Genomic DNA, 21,486 nt, shown 5'->3' with positions numbered 1-21,486 from the left:
TAGATAGCAGAAAAATGGTAATTCAATTGCCTGCATTTTTGCTATCTCATTATCAAACCCGACAGGATATATGAGACATGGTTTACATACAGTAAACCGTTTCATATCCCTTATATTTTTACATATTCCTCACTAATAATGTTAGTAGTGTGTGTTTGTGTGTACAAAATTTGGGAGCTCTAGGCGTTACAATAAAGGGTTAAATCACGGTTAATAATGGAGATATGTCAAAAAGACACCTATCCATTATTAATCCAATAGTAATAAAGGGTTAAAAAAAAAACACACACACATTATGAATAAAGTATTTTAATGAAATAAATACACATGGTGTTGTAATAGCTTTATTATACGCTCAATCCAACTGACGACCCTTGTCATCTGAAAAAAAGGCAAAATAAAAAACAACAATATCCCATACCTGTCTGCCGTACAGTCAAGACCCACGATGCAAATCCATCTGAAGGGGTTAAATAATTTTACAACCAGGAGCGCTGCTAATGCAGCCGCCCCTGGCTGTAAAAACTGGGGAATGAATGGAATGTAGCTTTGTAGACTTGCGGTGATGCGCTCCCTGGTGGCATAAACTCATATGAACTCTAGAGTGGGAATTTTTCTGAATATTTTCCCACGCTAGAGTTCATATGAGTTTATGCCACCAGGGGGCGCATCACCGCAACTCTACGAAGCTACGCTCCCCTGAATTCCATTAATTCCCCAGTTTTTACAACCAGGAGCAACAGCTGCCTTAGCAGGCTCTTGGTTGTAAAATTATTTAACCCCTTCAGATTGATTTATATCGTGGGTCATGACTGTACGGTGGACAGGTATGGGATTGTTGTTTTTTTATTTTCCCTTTTTTTCAGAAGACAAGGGTCATCAGTAGGATTGAGAGTACAATAAAGATGTTAAAACCCCATGTGTATTTAGTTCATTAAAATACTTTATTCATAATGTGTGTGGTTTTTTAACCTTTTATTACTATTGGATTAATAATGGATAGGTGTCATATTGACATCTCTCCATTATTAACCAGGCTTAATGTCACCTTACATTATTACCCCATATACCACCGCTACAGGGGAGTGGGAAGAGAGAGGCTAAGTGCCAGAATAGGCGCATCTTACAGATTTGCCTTTTCTGGGGTGGCTGGGGGCAGATGTTTTTAGCCAGGGAGGGCCAATAACATCGTCCCTCTCTAGGCTATTAATATCTGCTTTCCCACTCTAGCGGAGAAAATTGCGCGGGAGCCCATGCCAGTTTTTCCCGTGATTTAACCCTTTAACACCTAGAGCTCCCAAATTTTACACACAGACACTTCTAACCTTATTAGTGTGGAATATGTAAAAATATAAGGGATATGAAATGGTTTACTGTATGTAACCATGTCTCATATCCTGTCGGGTTTGGTAAGGACTGAGCAAAAGTCGGCAATTGAATTACCGACTTTCCTGCTATCTAGCTCTGTATTATATATATATATATATATATATATATATATATATATATATTAGGGGTTCCACTCACTCAGCTGCGACGGCTGACACTCAGGAGACGTGTTCCTTTAAAGTTCACTGGGTTTATTGCTTCATAAACCATGTGGCAAAACAACAGAAAACAAAATAGCCTTTGGTTCAGGCAAAGAAAAACAAGTGTCCAGTTCCTCCGGCTCAGTCCTGAAGCCGTAACACACCCGGGAGGGTTTCACCTCCACACATATCTGCTGTGTAAAGCATTAGCCAGTCTTAAATAGAGCTAACCACACCCAGTAACCCATCACATGATTAGCCATGTGGTCTGACATTACCACAGGTCCTGAAACACATATATTTACATGGTTATGTGCAAGACAGAAATACCCCTGGGCTACCATACAGTAACAAGGCACTTATGTGGCACATACCTCCCATCGACTACACACCCTTTAGCCATGCTACATACCTTCCCCCTCTGCCTAAAGCCGTGGGGCTTGGCACTTTCCCCCACTAAACAAGAGATTCTTGATAGGGCATCCGCATTACCATGCAGCTTTCCGGCCCTATGTTCCACATGGAAACTGAAGTCCTGCAGGGCTAAGAACCAACGGGTGACTCTAGCATTTCTCCCTTTCGTTTCCCTCATCCACCTAAGTGGGGCATGGTCAGATACCAGTCTAAATTTACGTCCCAGCAGATAGTACCGTAATGTGTCCACTGCCCATTTTATAGCCAAGCACTCCTTCTCAACGACTGAGTAGTTCTTTTCAGATGAGGACAGCTTCCTACTCAGATAGAGAACAGGATGCTCCTCCCCATGTAGTTCTTGGGAAAGGACTGCTCCCACCCCAACATCTGAGGCATCTGTCTGAAGAATAAACTCTTTCTTGAAGTTTGGGGCCATCAGAACGGGTTGCTCACACAAAGCGTTTTTCATTTCTTGGAAGGCTGACTCTGTTTCTTCGGACCACTTAACCATTACTGGTTTTGTCCCTTTTAGCAGGTCAGTCAGAGGCGCAGCCATCGTGGCGAAGTTTGGGATGAACCTCCTGTAATATCCCACGATTCCCAGGAAGGCTTTAACTTGCTTCTTGGAAACTGGTTTTGGCCATGTTTGAATTGCCTCCAATTTACTGATTTGGGGTTTTATTTCTCCATGACCCACTATGTATCCAAGGTACTTAGCTTCTTCTTTACCCAAGGCACACTTCTTCGGGTTTATAGTAAATCCGGCCTCTCTTATAGCATCAAATACCGCTTGGACTTTCTCCAGATGACTCTCCCAGTCCGGGCTAAAGATGACGATATCATCTAGGTACGCAGCAGCGTAGGCCTTATGGGGTGCAAGGACTCTATCCATAGCCCTCTGGAAGGTCGCCGGGGCTCCCTGTAGGCCAAACGGCATCCGGGCATACTGGAAGCATCCATCAGGTGTCGAAAAGGCTGTCTTCTCCTTGGCTTCCTGTGCCATGGGGATCTGCCAATACCCCTTTGTCAAATCCAAGGTGGATATATATCTGGCGTGCCCAAGCCTTTCGATGAGCTCATCAATACGGGGCATGGGATAAGCGTCGAACTTGGAGACCTCATTCAACTTCCGATAGTCGTTGCAAAACCTCCACTCTCCATCAGGTTTTGGGACCAGGACAATTGGGCTCGACCAACCGCTCTTGGATTCCTCAATGACTCCAAGCCTCAACATACGCTCCACTTCCTTGGAGATAACTTCTCGACGAGCCTCAGGAATACGATAAGGTTTCACGTTCACCCGCACATGTGGCTCTGTTAGGACCTCGTGCTCTATGACCCTCGTGTATCCCGGCAATTCTGAAAACAGGTCCCTGTTTTTCTGGAGTAACTCCCGGCACTGCTGTTTCTGGGTCTTTGATAGCGTCTCTGCTATAGTAACCGCTCCAACCTCACCTTCTGGGTTGCTTAACAATGACGGAGTTACTGTCGGCTCCCTATCTTGCCATGGCTTGATGAGGTTGACATGGTAAACTTGGAATGGTTTCCGTCTTCCTGGTTGGTGAATTTTATAATTTACCTCACCAAGTTTCTCGACAACCTCATATGGCCCTTGCCATTTGGCCAAGAACTTGCTTTCCACCGTTGGAACTAACACAAGAACCCGGTCTCCTGGATTGAACTGCCTCACTCTTGCAGACCGGTTGTAGACCCTGGCTTGAGCATCTTGTGCTTGGAGAAGGTGTTCTTTCACGATAGGCATCACCTTTGCAGTCCTCTGCTGCATCAGGGCCACATGCTCAATGACGCTTCTGTGGGGCGTGACTTCGGCCTCCCAGGTTTCCTTGGCTATATCCAGGAGTCCTCGTGGATGTCGGCCATATAGAAGCTCAAACGGTGAGAACCCTGTGGAGGCCTGTGGAACTTCACGAATGGAAAACATCAGATAGGGTAAGAGACAATCCCAGTCTCTACCGTCTTTCTCTATAGCTTTTCTCAGCATGCTCTTTAGTGTCTTGTTAAACCTGTCAACAAGGCCATCTGACTGGGGATGGTACACCAAGGTCCTCAACTGGGAGATCTTCAGGGCTTTGCACAACTCCCTCATCACCTTGCTCATGAAAGGTGTACCCTGGTCAGTCAGGATCTCCTTTGGCAGACCTGTCCGGGAAAAGACATGGACCAACTCGCGGGCTATGCTTTTTGAGGAAGAATTTCTCAAGGGAATTGCCTCAGGATAGCGTGTGGCATAGTCCAGGATGACTAATATATACTGATGGCCCCGAGCTGATTTAACTAAGGGACCGACCAAGTCCATGGCAATTCTCTCGAACGGTACCTCAATAATGGGCAGTGGCACAAGGGGGTTCCGGAAATGAGGAGTGGGAGCAGTTAGCTGACATGTAGGGCAGGACCTGCAATAGTTCACTATTTCCCGGTGACACCCAGGCCAATAGAACCTCTGCACAACCCGTTCCTGCGTTTTTTCCACCCCCAGGTGTCCACCCAAGATGAGTGAATGGGCCATGTCCAACACTTTCCGTCTATACGGACCCGGCACTATCAACTGCTCTACCAACTCCTCCCTTATTTTCGTGACCCGGTACAACAATTCCCCCCTCAACAGAAAATGGGGAAATCTTGTGTCTGCACCCGGCTCCTGTACCACCCCGTCAATAACTGTGACATTATTAAAGGCTTCCCTCAGAGTGGGGTCCCTATGTTGGGCAGTCCCAAAATTTTCACCGGTAACTTCTAACTCCAAAATGTCAGATGTAGGGGATACTTCCTCCTCATCCCCAACCAGAACACAAAAAGGAAAGCTGTCTGCCTCTGGGTGTGGCGATACCCTTCCAGGGTTCACTGGTTCCCTGCCAGGGAGCTCAGAACCTTTTCCCCACAAATCCCAAAACAAACAGAAATCCCGGCCAATAATTATAGGGTGCAACAAGTCCTGAACTACGCCGACTATGTGGGACTCAGTGCCACATGCCGTTTCAATGTCCACCCTGGCCATAGGGTAGTCCTTTGCATCACCATGTATGCACCGCACTCCGACCTTCTTTCCTGGGAGCAGGTGGAGAGGAAAAGTGGCCCTCACCAGGGTCACTAGGCTCCCCGAGTCTAACAGTGCCGTTACTGCTCGACCGTTCACCTTTACAGGACACGCTTGAGGTCCCTCGTTAGATGGAGAGTTCACACTACAGGCTGGATACGCATAGTATGAACAACGGCGTCCCATGCTGCAGTCCATCTGCTCAGTGGTTTGGGAACAACGGGCAGCTATATGTCCTGGCTTGTGGCACCTCCAACAAATAATATCACCCGTGGGGACCTTGGGCACCACCTCCCCCGCCCTTTGTGACCTTGGACGCACCACCCCTTTTTGGGACTCAGCTGCCTTCTGGGACCCCCAGTACGGCATGGGCTGCCTCCCGAAGGAGCCTTCCAACCCTTGGTATCTCTCAACCAGTCCGATCAGCTCATCGGCATTCTGGGGATCACCCTGGGCAACCCAAGACTGTATAGGCCTCGGGAGGGAATGGACAAAGCGATCCATCATCACCCGTTCTACCATCTGTGCAGGCGCAGAGGATTCTGGCTGCAGCCATTTCTGGACCAGGTGCAAGAGATCAAACATTTGGGAACGAGGTCGTTTGTCCCGGTGATAGCCCCAGGAGTGAACTCGCTGTGCCCTGACAGTCAGTGTCACCCCCAAACGTGCGAGAATCACGGCTTTCAATTTGTGATACTCTTTGGCATCCTGCAAGGTCAAATCATAGTACGCCTTCTGGGGTTCTCCTGTCAGGTATGGCGCAAGTACCTCTACCCACTGCTCTGGCAGAAGTTTTTCCTTCTCAGCGACCCTCTCAAACACCGTCAGGAAGGCCTCAACATCATCCCCGGGAGTCATTTTCTGCAATGCGCGTCTTACCGTCTTCCGGACGTGGGTGTCATCAGCCAAACCTGGGGTTGGGGCGCTCGCCTTGCCCTGGATGGCGGTTGCCAGAAGCTGCATCTGCTGCTGATGCTCCTGCTGGCTCTGCTGCATCTGCTGCCGTTGCTCCTGCTGGTTTTGCTGCATCTGCTGCCGTTGCTCCTGCTGGCTCTGTTGTATCTGCTGCATCAACAGCCTGTTGGTCTCTTGCTGCCTTTGCTCCTGCTGGACCAAGTGTTTCAGCAAGTCCTCCATTTTCTCCGGCAATGCTTGCTGGCTTGCAACAGCCTTGACCCAGGACATTCAAAAATAAACTCACGTCTCCGCTGGGAACGCTGCTCGCATGTCTACCACCAATTGTAGGGGTTCCACTCACTCAGCTGCGACGGCTGACACTCAGGAGACGTGTTCCTTTAAAGTTCACTGGGTTTATTGCTTCATAAACCATGTGGCAAAACAACAGAAAACAAAATAGCCTTTGGTTCAGGCAAAGAAAAACAAGTGTCCAGTTCCTCCGGCTCAGTCCTGAAGCCGTAACACACCCAGGAGGGTTTCACCTCCACACATATCTGCTGTGTAAAGCATTAGCCAGTCTTAAATAGAGCTAACCCCACCCAGTAACCCATCACATGATTAGCCATGTGGTCTGACATTACCACAGGTCCTGAAACACATATATTTACATGGTTATGTGCAAGACAGAAATACCCCTGGGCTACCATACAGTAACAAGGCACTTATGTGGCACATACCTCCCATCGACTACACACCCTTTAGCCATGCTACAATATATATATATATATATACCTATTCTATGCGTAGACATTTATTTTAGCTATTCTATTCTAACCTGTCTAAGTGTGATTTTACTGTACACCGCACTGAATTACTGGCTTTTCTATAAAACACCGCTGCGTATTTCTCGCAATTCACAAGCATGGTCCATGTGTAATCCGTATCACCCCCACAGGCTTTCATTGGCGGGTTTTTTACGCAATACGCTGACAAACGCAGCATGCTGCGATTTTCTCAGCTCGTAAAATACGGCCGAGAAATATATGGCAGATAGGAGCTGCCCCATAGAGAAACATTGGTCCGTGTGCAATGCGTTGTTTTTGCGCCTCTCATACAGTACGTCCGTATTCCTATAGTGTGACCCCGGCCTCACTGTGTTTGTTAATTTTAAATGAAAAAGAAAAAGTGTGTTTTGTTTTATTTTAAACTAGCTGAAGAGCCTGGCGTTGCCTGGGTATAGTAAATATCTGTGGTTAGTTATAGCACCTCACTTCTCATTTTCCCCCTCACATCTCTCATTTTCTCCCTTACACCTCTCATTTTCCCCCTCACTCCTATCATTTTCCCCCTAACACTTGTCATTTCGACCTCACATCTGTCATTTTCCGATCACTCCACTATTTTCCCTCACTCCTCTCATTTTGCACTCACACCTTTTCATTTTCACCTCACACCCCTCATTTTCACCTCACACCTCTCATTTTCCCCTCAGTATATACATGTTTGTCATCTCCCTTATATATAGTATACACCTGTATGTCATCTCCTGTATATAGTATATACCTGTATGTCATCTCCCCTGTAAATAATATTATACCTGCTGCATGTCATCTCCTCCTGTATATTGTATATACCAATGTGTCATCTCCTCCTGTATATAGTATATACCTGTATGTCATCTCTTCTGTATATACTATATACCTGTATGTCATCTCCTCCTATATATAATATATACCTGTATGTCATCTCCTGTATATAGTATATGCCTGTATGTCATCTCCTCCTGTATATAGTATATATGTGTGTCATCTCCTCATGTATATAGTATATGCCTGTAAGTCATCTCCTCCTGTATATAGTATATACCTGTGTGTCATCTGCTCCTGTATATAGTATATACCTGTGTGTCATCTCCTCCTGTATATAGTATATACCTGTGTGTCATCTCCTCCTGTATATAGTATATACCTGTGTGTCATCTGCTCCTGTATATAGTATATATCTGTGTGTCATCATCTCCTGTATATAGTATATACGTGTGTCATCTCCCATGTATCCCCTTGATAAAGCGGTAATATGGATTAAGCGAAACGTACATCGGGGGTCTTCTCATCCCGGTTCCAGTCCGGTGTGCGGTGCAGCCCATCTTGTTTGCGGCAAGCCCCATTGTCCTACTACTAGTGACGGTTTGTCACTTCATTATACTTATTACTAAGGTGGCTTCCTGCAATGTGGTGTATTTTCAGTCTGTTGTTTCAGACTGTTTGGGATTGCTTGTGCTCCCGCACACTGGGTGGATACTGGTTTCCCGTTTTACCATCCTTCCTTGCACTTTGTATTGTGTATCTTGTTTTCATACTATTACTCTATACGTGCTTTATTGTATGTATATTTATCCTCTGTATTTGTAATAAATTTATACACCCATCATACTCCTAGTTCTACTGTTTATACTGTTAATATGGAGTGGGTTGCCTCTTGTGTAGGCTTTGGGGCTTTTTTCTACTATTTAGTGTAAAACTGCCCTTTTGTTTTTTGTCTAAATATGTGCTCTGGAGTTGTTATAATATAGTATATACCTGTGTGTCATCTCCTCCTGTATATAGTATATACCTGTGTCATCTCCTCATGTATATAGTATATATCTGTGTGTCATCTCCCCTGTATATTGTATATACCTGTATGTCATCTCTCCCGTATATAGTATATACCTGTGTGTCATCTCACCTGTATATAGTATGTACCTGTATGTCATCTCCCCTGTATATAGTATATACCAGTGTGTCATCTCCTCCTATATATAGTATATACCTGTATGTCATCTCTCCTGTATACGGTATATATATGTTGGGGCCCCACCTTAGCAACTGTACGGTATATACTCTTTGGCACCATCGCTCTCACTCTTTAAGTCCCCCTTGTTCACACCTGGCAGCTGGCAATTTGCCTCCAACACTTTTCCTTTCACATTTTCCCCATTATGTAGATAGGGGCAAAAATTTTTGGTGAATTGGAACGCGTGGGCTTAAAATTTCGCCTCATAACATAGCCTATGACGCTCTTGGGGTCCAGACATGTGACTGTGCAAAATTTTGTGGCTGTAGCTGCGACGGTGCAGATGCCAATCCCGGACACACACACACATTCAGCTTTATATCTATATATATAATTGTCTAAGGGGTACTTCCGTCTGTCTGACTGTCCTTCTGTAACGGTTATTAGTTCGCTGATTGGTCTCGGCAGCTGCCTGTCATGGCTGACACGACCAATCAGCGACGCGCACAGTCCGGAAGAAAATGGCCGCTCCTTACTCCCCGCACTCACTGCCCAGCGCCCGCATACTCCCCTCCAGTCTGCCCTCACACAGGGTTAATGGAAGCGGTAACGGACCGCGGTGTAATGCAGTCCGTTACCGCTGCTATTAACCCTGTGTGACCACGTTTTTTTACTATTGACGCAGCCTATGCAGCGTCAATAGTAAAAACATTGAATGTTAATAAAAAAAAAAAAGATTATATACTCACCTACGCCGCCTTTCCCGCTCCTCGCGTTGCAACCGACACGCTCCGGTCGCACGGATGGTCTGGCAGAAGGACCTGCCATGACGTCACAGTCATGTGACCGTTACATCATCACAAGTCCTGTGCGCCTGCGCGAAAAGGACCTGCCGTGACGTCACGGTCATGTGACCGTGACGTCACGGCAGGTCCTGCACGACAAGGACCTGCCGTGACGTCACGGTCATGTGACCGCGACGCCAGCACACCCTCGGACCGGAAGATGCCGCCTGCACCCCACAGAGGCGACAGTGCTACAACGCACCTGTGGAAGGTGAGTATGTGTTTATTTTTTATTTTTTTAACCTGTGTCATATGTGGCTGGGCAATATACTACATGGCCTGTGCAATATGGTACGTGGCTCTGTGCTGTATACTACGTCACTGGACAATATACTACGTGATTGGGCAATATACTACGTAACTGGGCAATATACTATGTGGCTGGGCAATATACTACGTCGCTGGGCAATATACTACGTCACTGGGCAATATACTACGTGACTGGGCAATATACTATGTGGCTGAGCAATCTACTACGTCACTGGGCAATATACTACGTAGCTGTGCAATATACTATGTGGCTGAGCAATATACTACGTGGCTGAGCAATATACTACGTGGCTGGGCAATATACTACGTGGGCTGGGCAATATACTACATGGCTGGGCAATATACTACGCGGCTGGGCAATATACTACGTGGCTGGGCAATATACTACGTAGCTGGGCAATATACTATGTGGCTGGGCAATATACTACGCGGCTGGGCAATATACTACGTAGCTGGGCAATATACTACGTAGCTGGGCAATATACTACGTGGCTGTCCTGCATACTACGTGGCTGGGCAATATACTACATAGCTGGGCAATATACTACGTGGCTGGGCAATATACTACGTGGCTGGGCAATATACTACGTGTCTGTGCTGTATACTATGTGGCTGGGCAATATACTACATGGCTGGGCAATATACTACGTGGCTGGGCAATATACTACGTGGACATACATATTCTAGAATACCCAATGCGTTAGAATCGGGCAACCCTCTAGTATTAGATAAAGGACTTTATTCTTGCTGTGTGTTTATTTACCATATAACTATAAGATTAGTAATGGATTCAGATTACTCTCCTATACTAAGCCGTGGGCTTCATGTTACCTGACAATACAAAGGGGACATAAAGCTGACAAATATGAACCCCACTTGCCCCCGCCACACGGCAAGTGGGAAGAGTTGAGCAAAGAGCCAGAATTTGGACATCTAATAGACGCGCCTTTACAGCAGGGTGGCTGCAATATTTATGGCCCCTTACCAGCCGTAGAATACCAGCCCCAACCTGTCTGCTTTAGCAAGGCTCATTGTCAAAAATGAAGAGGACACCACTTTTTTTTAAATTATTTAATTAAATAATTAAAAAATACTATGTGAGGACCCCTCTATTCTTGATAATCAGCCTTGCTGAAGCTGGCAGCTGAGGGTTGCAGCCTGCAGCTGTAAGTTTTGCCTGGCTGGTTATCAAAAATACAGGGGAATCCACGCCTTTTTTAATTTATAGAGCAGGTGGCGGCTGATGAATACTCCCATCAGCCGGCTTCTGCTCTCACTGTTAAGAGTTGAATAGAACTCTCAACATTCGCCCCTGCAAGCGCTGATTGAAGCATGAGCAGGAGACAGTGATGTGAACAGTCTTCAGCATCTAGTGCCGGGAGCAGAATGAACAGTACGGGTATGTGCACACGTTGGGGAAAATTGTGCGGATTTTTCCGCACTGATTTAGGGAAATCCGCAGGAAATCCGCACTGTGGATTTGCTGCGGATTTACTGGGGGAATTTTCACGGTTTTTGTGAGGATTCCACCTGCGGATTCCTATTGAGGAGCAGGTGTAAACCGCTGTGGAATCCGCACAAAGAATTGACATGCTGCGGAATAAACAATGCAGCGTTTCCACGCGGTTATTTCCGCAGCATGTCACTGTGGAATTTGTTTTCCATAGGTTTACATGGTACTGTAAACTCATGGAAAACGAATGTGAATCCGCAGCGGCCAATCCGCTGCGGATCCGCAGCAAAATCCGCAACGTGTGCATGTATCCTACCGCTGATTCCCAGGCGCTGTACATGTCACACTGATGACACACGAATGTCATCTGTATGACATTAGTGTGCATGACATTTTGCAACCCATGCTCCTGTTAAAAAACAGACATGTCAGCGTGTTTTGCCCACAGACACACGGTCCGTGAAAACATACTGATGTGCACAGATCCATTCACTTGAATTGGTTCACGTGTGTAAGTTTCTCCACTATGTGTGAAAGCTGTAACCACACGTCCCAGAGAAACTGACATCTGATAGAAGCCTAAAACTGGACAGGAAAAATTAGCTACGCTATTATAATAGCCTAAACAAATAGTTGGACCTTCAATAATACATATAAGAAGTTAAAGGGAACCTGTCACCTGTTTTGGCTGCTTTAAGATGTGGCCACCACCTTTCAGGGCTTATCTGTAGATAAGCCCCCGATCCGACCTGCAGGTTAAGAAAAGTAAGTTTTATTATACTCACCCGAGAGGGGTGGTCTGGTTCGATGGGTGTCGCAAGTCTGAGTCCGACACCTCCCATCTTCTTGCGCCACCGCCCTATGTTGAGGGCAGAGCCAAGTACTGCAGTGCACAGGTGCTGGGCCTCTCTGACCTTTCCTGGTGCCTGCACACTGCACTACTTGGCTCTGCCCTCAACAGAGCAGATAAGTATACCTGCGCCGGAGCGTGATGCCGGGGAACGATGAAGAAGCAGGAGGGCAGCATCGTACAAAAATGGGAGGCGCTGGACTGGGACCTGCGACACCCATCGGACCGGACGACCCCTCCAGGATGAGTATAATAAAACTAATTTTTCTTCACTTGCAGGTCGGATCGGGGGCTTATATACAGCATTATAGAATTTATATGAACTAATTTTAATATAATTATAGAGATGACTAACTGATTTCCAGCTGTCATGATCGGACTTCCATTCTGGTCCTCTATGGCATCTCTTCAGTTCCACTGTTTACTAGGCCTCTTGAGGTCATAAGGCATATAATCCTCGAATTGATAATTTATCTGCTCTTATATAAAAGCAGGGAATTAAAACTTAAAGGGAATCTGTCAGTCAGATTAACCTTTCTAAACTGTCCATATGAGCATGTAGGTCATAGGAGGCTGAATAAATGACACATTGATATTTGTGATCGGATATCTTATTCCAGAGAAATCCACATTTTTCTGATATTTAAATGAGCTGTTTAGATCTCTGGGCTGAACATAGATCTCACTGAGAATCCGCCTCCAGAGATTATTATAAATGACAGGTGACGTTATCAGTGTAATGACTGTCAGTCAGCTCTCCTGATCTACATGTCTCACACTGGTACCTCCCCCTGTCATTTACAATAATCTCTGGAGGCGGATCCTCAGTGAGATCTCTGTCCGGTCTATAGATCTGAACAGCTCATTTACATATCAGACAAATGTGGCTTTCTCTGGAATAAGACATCAGACCACAGATATCAAGGTGTCATGTTCTTCAGCTTCCTATGACCTGCATGCCCATATAAATGGCTCAGGAGGATGATCCTACTGACAGACTCACTTTAAAGTCACAAATAGTGAGTGGAGGAAGGAGATGTTTTCCAACATACTGTAATAAAGTGGAGGAAGGCTCATTTTCTGATGGTGTGGGGCCATGTAAGCACAAGATGCACCCAGGTTGTCAGGTCAGATGCAGTGTACAGAACTCAAGACCGGCTGCCAGAGATGACCGGGCTTAGAGATGAGCAACTGGATGTGCGTTGCTCTAGCATCTAAGTGTATCTATTTCTTAGATCAACTTTTAGCTTTTCTTTTTAATGTCACAACAATCTATGTTAAAAATAGTCCATAAATCGTGCAGTTTTCCCTCTGGCCATTTCCTGTTTTGTTGTGATCACTTCACAGTAGTAACCTCTCAGAAAGCTATAGACAGATAGCACTGGATCCGAAACTGATGAAAGGTGAGGAAGACATCAAGGGTGGACATACTGTAGCATGGAAATGTTCCTTTATGAAGTCTCAGTGCGGCCATAACTCTCCTTCCTCTTAACCTCATATTATAAAAAGTATAAATATTAGCCAGCAAAAATACAGCCAATTTAATTTACCAATCTTCCAGAGCTGTATTCATGAAGTCTGCCCTGACCAATTCTTCACCTTCTCCCACCCTACAACTATGGCAGATTTACTTGCATCATATTTCAATCTTTCATTGGCAAGTTTGCTTACCTGTGAAAGTGTCACCCGATACCAAATCTGGCTGAGAAGCATGAAAGACTCCCTCATTAGAATATTTCTGGAACTCGATAATATCAGGAAATGAGCTGGAGCCGAATCCCATAGTGACAACAGGAGATAATCTTGGTTCAGAAGAAGATGATGTTATTTGACTTGGAGGTGGTGGACTAGCAACAGGCAAATGTATCCCACAAGGTTTTTTTGGAATAGGTGGTGGGATCTTTACTCTTTTTTTATCCATATATGTCAAGCTATGAAGAGATATTCTTTCTGAAAATAGTTTCCCCTTGATGAATTCATCTTCATCTGCACTGTTCTGTGAGAAACTTCTGATTTCTGCTCTTTGAAAGTAACTTTCTGGAGGTGGGGACGGGTCTAAAGAAGGTGGCGTTTCCACACGAGTTTCATTATCATAATTCTTTTTAGGACGCATTGTTCCAATCACCATGTAAGCATCTTGAGGAGATGCTTGATCTCTAAGATATTTTCCAGGTGAAGATGGAGACATCACAGGTGATTCTGGAGTCACAGCAGTAGATCGGTAGGAAAGGCTATTAGGTCTTCTTGACATTGGAGGTTTTTCGGCAACTGGTGGCTTTGCCTTTTTTTCTGGCAAGGGAAAAGCCTCATCTGTCAATTCATCAATGTGATCTACAATATCCAACATGTCTTCTGATTCTGATTTGCTGACTGATCTGAGTCGAATTGAACGTAGATCAGACTGCGTTACCATTGGCATTATGGGTTGCACTGGACTTGTTTTCTGACTTTGAGTTTTCGAGCTAAAGGTTGACTCAGATTGGTTTCTGCTAGTCCTCCCCTTATTCTTTGAAGACTTTCTTCCTCCAGTCAAATCTAAATGTGTCGGTGGGGTTAGAGGCAAATCAAAAGACTGTCGAAAATTTGGACTTCTATCTATTGGAGAAACGGCAGGAAGAGATGATTTTCTTTCAGGTACCATGGGCCTTACCTTGTTGGTTTGATAAGGAGAGTGCCCTAAAATTAATGATGTTGGTATTGCAGTTGGAGTCTCTGACTGGCTTGAGTAACCACTAGATGGGGACATCAAGCCTGGAGGCTTCCCAGGTGATGACATCTTGGAATCCGTCTCTGTGGAAACCTGGGAAGGAGTTGTGGCCCTTGAATTATATAGAGATGAAAGTGACTCTGAACTCCCTTGTACCCTTTTACATTCTATCACTGTGGTACCCGTTGTGGTACTAGAGCCAGATAATGTCCTATGCAAGTCGTTGGACCTACAGTCGTTGAAATTCCAGTTCTGATTAAGATGCATGCTTCTTGAAGTGGGCATAGTGGCGTTACCTTGTATTGATGTTTGGACATAGCTATTTCCTTGACTATCATATGCAATGCAAAGGCTTTTAGGTCGTTGGTCCTTTGGCATGGTAGTAATAGGCTGTAATTTTTGACCAGACATATCTTTTATCAATGAAACACTACGTGCAGGAGGAGAAGGTTTTTTCTTTGGCTTTCTCAGTGAGATACTTCTGGACCTTCTACGCTCTGGGTTTTCTTCAGCTACAGCAGAAACATTTTCTGTACTGGTGCTTTCCTCAGAGCTTCCACTGGGATAGTTAAGGGCATAGTCGCCACTCCCTCTCCTGTTTTCTGTGTAAGTAATATCTACTGAAGACATTGAACCAGAGTCCGTGGGCATTGACAGTGACCTTTCTCTGAATGTGCACTCGTTTGAAGATGTTGGTAAAGTTGAAGAGTTAGTCATGTTACTTACTGCTGTATGGCTAGGATAAAAAACAGATTTTGATTTCTCTGTCTTTTTTTGTTCCACAGACAGTGATGGAAATGTTCCCGTTGAGCTAGAGCTTACTAAATTGGTCCTCACGGTGTCTTTCCTTATTTTAAAAGAGCCACTTTTACTAACTCCACAGGATGCCATGGTTGTGCTGGAACTTTTTGCCAGCTCCGTGGAATGGGCTTGTTGAATTTTTACTGGACTAGATGGTGTCATATAGTTGAATAAATTTCCCTGATAGTTTCCAGAGTCCTTGGATCCATTACATGGAGCATCAGAATATACTGTACTTGTACTATCCATACTGCTTGGTGATTGTAATATGTGGCCAAGATCACTAAAAGTCTTTCTTAATGGCAATTGCTGAGGATGAGGTGTTGCTGCTCTTCCTCCTGGGTGTCTCCCATGGGAGGACTCCGATTTTGTAGGTGGAGAATCTGGTGGAGCTGGAGGTTGGTCACTGCTTGTCACTCCATTGATATTTCCTATAGAATGGAAAATAATAAAGGATTTATAATGGCTGAAAAGTAAAACATGATTTTAGATGTGTAGTTATCTTTTACAAACTAATTATTAATCAACTGACCTAATTACAGGGATAAATTCACATACAACGGCTGCAATGTGTGAACCTAGGCTGAAGTCGAAATTCCCATACCAGAATGGCATGCAAAAAGACTCGAGTGTCATCAGTGAACTGGATCCAATTGTCACCCGGGTTCTTCTCATCTGAGTCAAAACCTCCCTGAAATTCCCAGGCTTCTCCTTCTATCAATCAGTACAAAGACAGACAGCACACATGCAATAGGGATAGCATCCATCTACTGGTCCTTTCTCTGCGGAACCGTTACCTTGAGTGGGAAAGGTGGGCTACGGACCTAACCAGACTCGGACATGTCACCATTTTCTTTTTGTGAATCATTGCTTTACATAAAAAAGGTTGAAATGTGAAACGGACCATAGATTAATAGATTAATATGGGTACAAGTTCTGTCTGCAAAAAAAGAAACAATTGAACAACTTGGACGTGTGAATGGAGCGTTAGGGTATGTGTCCACGGTCCGTAATGACGGCACTTTGGACGGAGCAGAAAACCCGCTCTGCCCAAAACGCCGCCCCCTTCTGTACACGCGGTTATTCCGGATGTGTTCATTGCACACATCCGGAATCTCCGCACCCTATACATAGGGCACTGTTCATAGGTAAACAGACATGCTGAGGTCTAAAAAGACGCAGGGCCACCGGATGCATGTTCACACGCATAGTGGAGACGGGATTTCATAATATCCCCTCCACTATGGTGTGACATCTGGATGCTGCAGGTTGAACGCTGCGGCGTTCAGTCCGCAGCTAATCCGGATGTAATACTGAACGTGGACACATACCCTGAGGCAATGTTACTGAAGACCTTGCATTCTGTCTGCTGTGTTTTTTTCTGCCTTAACGATTATTGCATTTTTACACTTTCTTTTTTTCATGGGACAGATTTGATAGAACATTTTAATGCATTTTTGATAGCGTCTGATCATGTACCCGGAGCGTGAGCTTACATGCCATCACACCCACAATGTTTCAAGCTGTGACTTAGGCCGGTTTCACAAGTCAGTGGCTCCGGTACATGAGGTGACAGTTTCCTCACGTACCAGAGACACTGACTCACGTAGACACATTGAAATCAATGTGTCTTTGCACATGTCACCATGTTTTCACGGACCGTGTGTCCGTGTGCAAAACATGGAGACATGTCAGTGTTCGTGGGAGCGCATGGATTACACGGACCCATTAAAGTCAATGGGTCCGTGTAAAACACGTACCGCACACGGACACTGTCCGTGTGCAGTCCGTGTGCCGTGCAGGAGACAGCGCTACAGTAAGCGCTGTCCCCCCACGTGGTGCTGAAGCCGCCATTCATATCTTCTCTCCAGCAGCGTTCGCTGGCTAGAAGATATGAAAAATCCTTTTTTTTCTTTTTTTCTCATGTTTAAAATAAAGATCCCTGTCCCCAGCCCCCTCCCATCCCCTGTGCGCCCCCCCGCTGTTAATAAAATACTCATCCGGCTCCCTCGCAGCGTCCTCTCAGCGCCAGCTTCTCCTGTATGAGCGGTCACGTGGGGCCGCCGATTACAGTCATGAATATGCGGCACCACCTCCCATAGGGGTGGAGCCGCATATTCATAACTGTAATGGGCGGCACCACGTGACCGCTCATACAGGAGAAGGTGCGGCGAGGACAGGACGCTGCGAGGGAGCCGGGTGAGTATTTTATTAACAGCGGGGGGGGGGGGGGGGGCGCACAGGTGGTGGGAGGGGGGTGGGGACAGGGATCTTTATTTTAAACACGAGAAAAAAAAAGAGGATTTTTCATATCTTCTAGCCAGCGAACGCTGCTGGAGAGAAGATATGAATGGCGGCTTCAGCACCAGATGCAGGGGACAGCGCTTATCTCTAGCGCTGTCTCCTGCACGCTCCGTGTGGTACCCAGTTCGCACACGGGCGGCACACATGTGCCGCACGTGTGCCACACGGATGGCCTATGTGAGCTCACGGACACACGGACACGGATAATTCCGGTACCGATTTTTCCGGTACCGGAATTATCTGGACGTGTGAGACTGGCCTTACCCAAACTCAGCAAAGTGAACGCTTCTCCACCTATTGCCATGAAGGTTTTATCGCAGTTATCACGCTTGTTGACGCTCTGCTCCTTGTTATACAAGCCTCCACATTGACGTTCCTCAGTGCTTTGGACCAGATTTCATCAGTTTGGTCATATCATCAAGTTTTACATCAGAATTTCATCAGGTTTTTCAGTTTTTTTCTGATACGAGAATATTTGCAATCTGACCCAACATGGCCAATTTCCAATTTTGCTTTTTCCTCCATGAGCAATAACATTTTCATTTTTTCGTCCACACTGTTATATGAGGGCTTTATTTTTGCAGAACAAGTTGTAGTTCTGAAAGACTGATAATTTTACCACACACAGTGCACAGCATAAATGAGTACACCCCAACAGATTTGTCAGAAAACCTTTAGTTTCCTTTCAGAATCAACACACTATAAAATACTCCCATAAATGTGGGTGATTCATTGCAAACAATATGCCTTATTTTGTTCACTCCAAACATTTTGCTAACAAATTAATTTAACCCCTTAGTGACGGAGCCAAATTTTTTTAAAAACTGACCAGTGTCATTTTATGTGGCAATAACTCTGCAATGCTTCAACAAATCCCAGTGATTTTGAGACTGTTTTTTCGTGACACATTATACTTTATGATAATGGTAAGTTTAGGTCAATATGTTTTGTGTTTATTTATTTAAAAAAATCAAAAATTTTAGAAAAATGTTAAAAAATTCGCAATTTTCAAAATTTGAATGATTATCCCTTTAATCCAGATTGTCATACCACAGCAAACCATTAATAAATAACATTTCCCACATGTCGGCTTTACATCAGCACATTTGTAAAATGTTATTTTATGTTGTTAGCATTTTAGGACGATTAAAAATGCAATTTTTCATTTTTTCAAGGAAATTTGCAAAATTTATTTTTTTAGGGACTTAATCCGTGTTTGAAGTGACTTTAGGGGTCTCAAATATTGGGAAACCCCCAAAAGTGATACCATTTTAAAAACAGCACCCCCTGACATATTGAAAACTGCTTTCAGGTAGTTTATTAACTCCTCAGGTGCTTTACAAGAATTAATGCAAAGTGGCATAACAGAGATGAAAATGTGTATTTTTAGCACCTAAATATTGCTAACTTCTGAACAGGTTACAACAGCCGTCAGACTCTAAGGCCGCTATTTGGTCGTGAATTGCCATCGCAAACATCAGGACCACACAATCATGATCTGAGGGCACCAATTTGGATAAAGAGGGAGAAGCCACACTGTTAACCATTTACATGATGTAGTCACTATTGACAGCAGCATCCAAGGGGTTAAATAGATATGGATGGTGCAAACACTGATCGTTGGTGATACAGCAAGTTGTCAGCTATAGCGTACAGCCGACAGCTGCTGGATTGCCACCTGTATGGGGAGGCTATTCTCTTATATCTCGGTCAGTTAAAAGACGTATTGTCTGTCATTAAGGGGTTAAGACCTGAGAAAGAAAATCATTCCTTTACACAAGAAAGGTGAAGGCTACAAGACAATCAGCAAAGCTTTACTGATTATTCAGATACTGGAGCAAAAGTGATACAAAAATCTAATAAAGATGGAGCTGTAGCCATCACAGAGACATACAGGTGACCATGGACATTAACACCGAAACATGAGCATCTTCTGACGAGAAGGGTTGAAGTAAAATGACAAGTTAACTGAAGTTAGAAAAAGAAGTAGAAAGCAAAATCAGGGTGAGTGTTTCCCATGACAGAGTATGGCGTACACTGCAAAAAAAATGGCAGCATGGGTGTTGTCCACAAAGGAAGCCTCTCCTAAAGCCCATGCCGAAAAAAGCTGCCTACAATTTGCCATGGCCCAGGCTGAAAAAATATGAAGACTACTTGGACTTTATACTCGTGATGTGACCAAGATAAATGTTTTTGGAAGTTATGGCTTCGAAAGTGTATGGCATCAGAAAGGTGAGCAGAACAGTGGCAAATGCATGGGGCCTACAGTGAAACATGGTGGTGAGAGTGTCCTTATGTAGTGCTGCATGAGCTGCTGGTATTGGAGAACTACATGTCAGTGACGGTATGAATGTACAGTGGTACTGCTATATATTGAAAGAGAAGATAACACCATGACTCCGTGATCTCGGTAGATGTGCACTTTTCCAAAATGACCATGATCCAAAACACACACTATCTTTAGGCTAGGTCATCAATATCTGATCGGCTGGGGTCCAACATCTGGCTGATCAGCTGCTGTCAGCTTCGGTGGTGGCAGCCGCCGGGAGGAAGTACTCACTTGCCAAGCTTTCCGTCTATTTGCAGTGGCGCCACATACTACACATCTGCCTCCTATTGAGTTGAATAGGAACGGATGTGCAGTACCAAGGTCTGGGGATTACAAGAAGAAGCAGCTTGGCAAGTGAGTACTTCCGGCTGGCACCGACACCGATAGCAGTGCCGGGTGTTGAACCCCAGCCGATCAATGTAAAAGTAGTGGACAACCTCTTTAACTTAACTTTCATAATATGGGTTTAAAAATGTTCTAGAAACTGAGTCTTGTCAAAATTCCGAAAATTGCTCCTGCAATTTTGACATTGTCTTTTGAGAATTGTTTTTACGTTGTACAATGAATGATTAAAAGACCTGATCACGATTCTCCTCATCAATATAACTACTGGATGCCAAACTTGTCCAGTTTTTAAATTATTTTAGTTGTCAAAAACAATTCAAAATTTTCAAAAAATTTTTTTTAGACTGTTGCCTCATTTTCATGTACTTATCAATGCAGCTGTGTGAGGCCTTCATTTACATGTTTTTATTGATATCTTTTTGTGACAGCTATGATTCTTTCTGTATTTTTTGTAGTGTCCCAGCGACCAAAATAACACAATTTGGGAGTTATGAATTTTTTTTCTGCTTACAGTGTTCATCAATCGGGTTAATTAATTTAATATTTTCATGGATCGGACATTTATGGATGTGGCAATGCCACATACAGTATGTGTAATTTCTCTATAGTTTTATTTATCTTTATTTTAATGGGGTAAAATGGAGATTATTCAAATGTTTTTGTTATTTTTTTCATATTTCTTAAAAAAAACTTTCTTTTGAAGTTCCCATAGGGAACTGGAACTTGTGATATTCTGATCTATTTACTATGTACTATGATACTACTGGCTGGGGTTCAACTGAGCTCCTTGATAGCAAGCACCCGTGATCGCCCACTGGGGTGGCCAATGGACACATAGAATGACTCGCTCATATGCAGGCGCTTTTGTAATCTCAGAGTAACATGATATGGGGGCAGAGAGCTAATTCCAGC

At 44.5% G+C, this 21,486-nt stretch overlaps 1 protein-coding gene across 4 annotated transcripts in view; it reads right to left on the bottom strand.

Annotated features, from left to right (window-relative positions):
* The window catches only part of NHSL2 (NHS like 2), a 522,837-nt gene that overhangs the window by 24,217 nt on the left and 477,134 nt on the right, over nucleotides 1-21,486 (bottom strand). For all 4 annotated transcript variants that reach the window (XM_069748659.1, XM_069748661.1, XM_069748658.1 and 1 more), the window contains exon 6: nucleotides 13,760-16,027. In XM_069748659.1, the coding sequence (XP_069604760.1) occupies nucleotides 13,760-16,027 (2,268 nt within the window). The remainder of the gene's footprint in view (nucleotides 1-13,759; nucleotides 16,028-21,486) is intronic.

This window comes from Ranitomeya imitator, chromosome 2 (genome assembly GCF_032444005.1).
Source record: "Ranitomeya imitator isolate aRanImi1 chromosome 2, aRanImi1.pri, whole genome shotgun sequence".
In the NCBI taxonomy this organism is placed as follows: Eukaryota; Metazoa; Chordata; class Amphibia; order Anura; family Dendrobatidae; genus Ranitomeya; species Ranitomeya imitator.
Note: the sequence above shows the minus strand (reverse complement) of the source record. Positions and strands in the feature narration are given on the sequence as shown.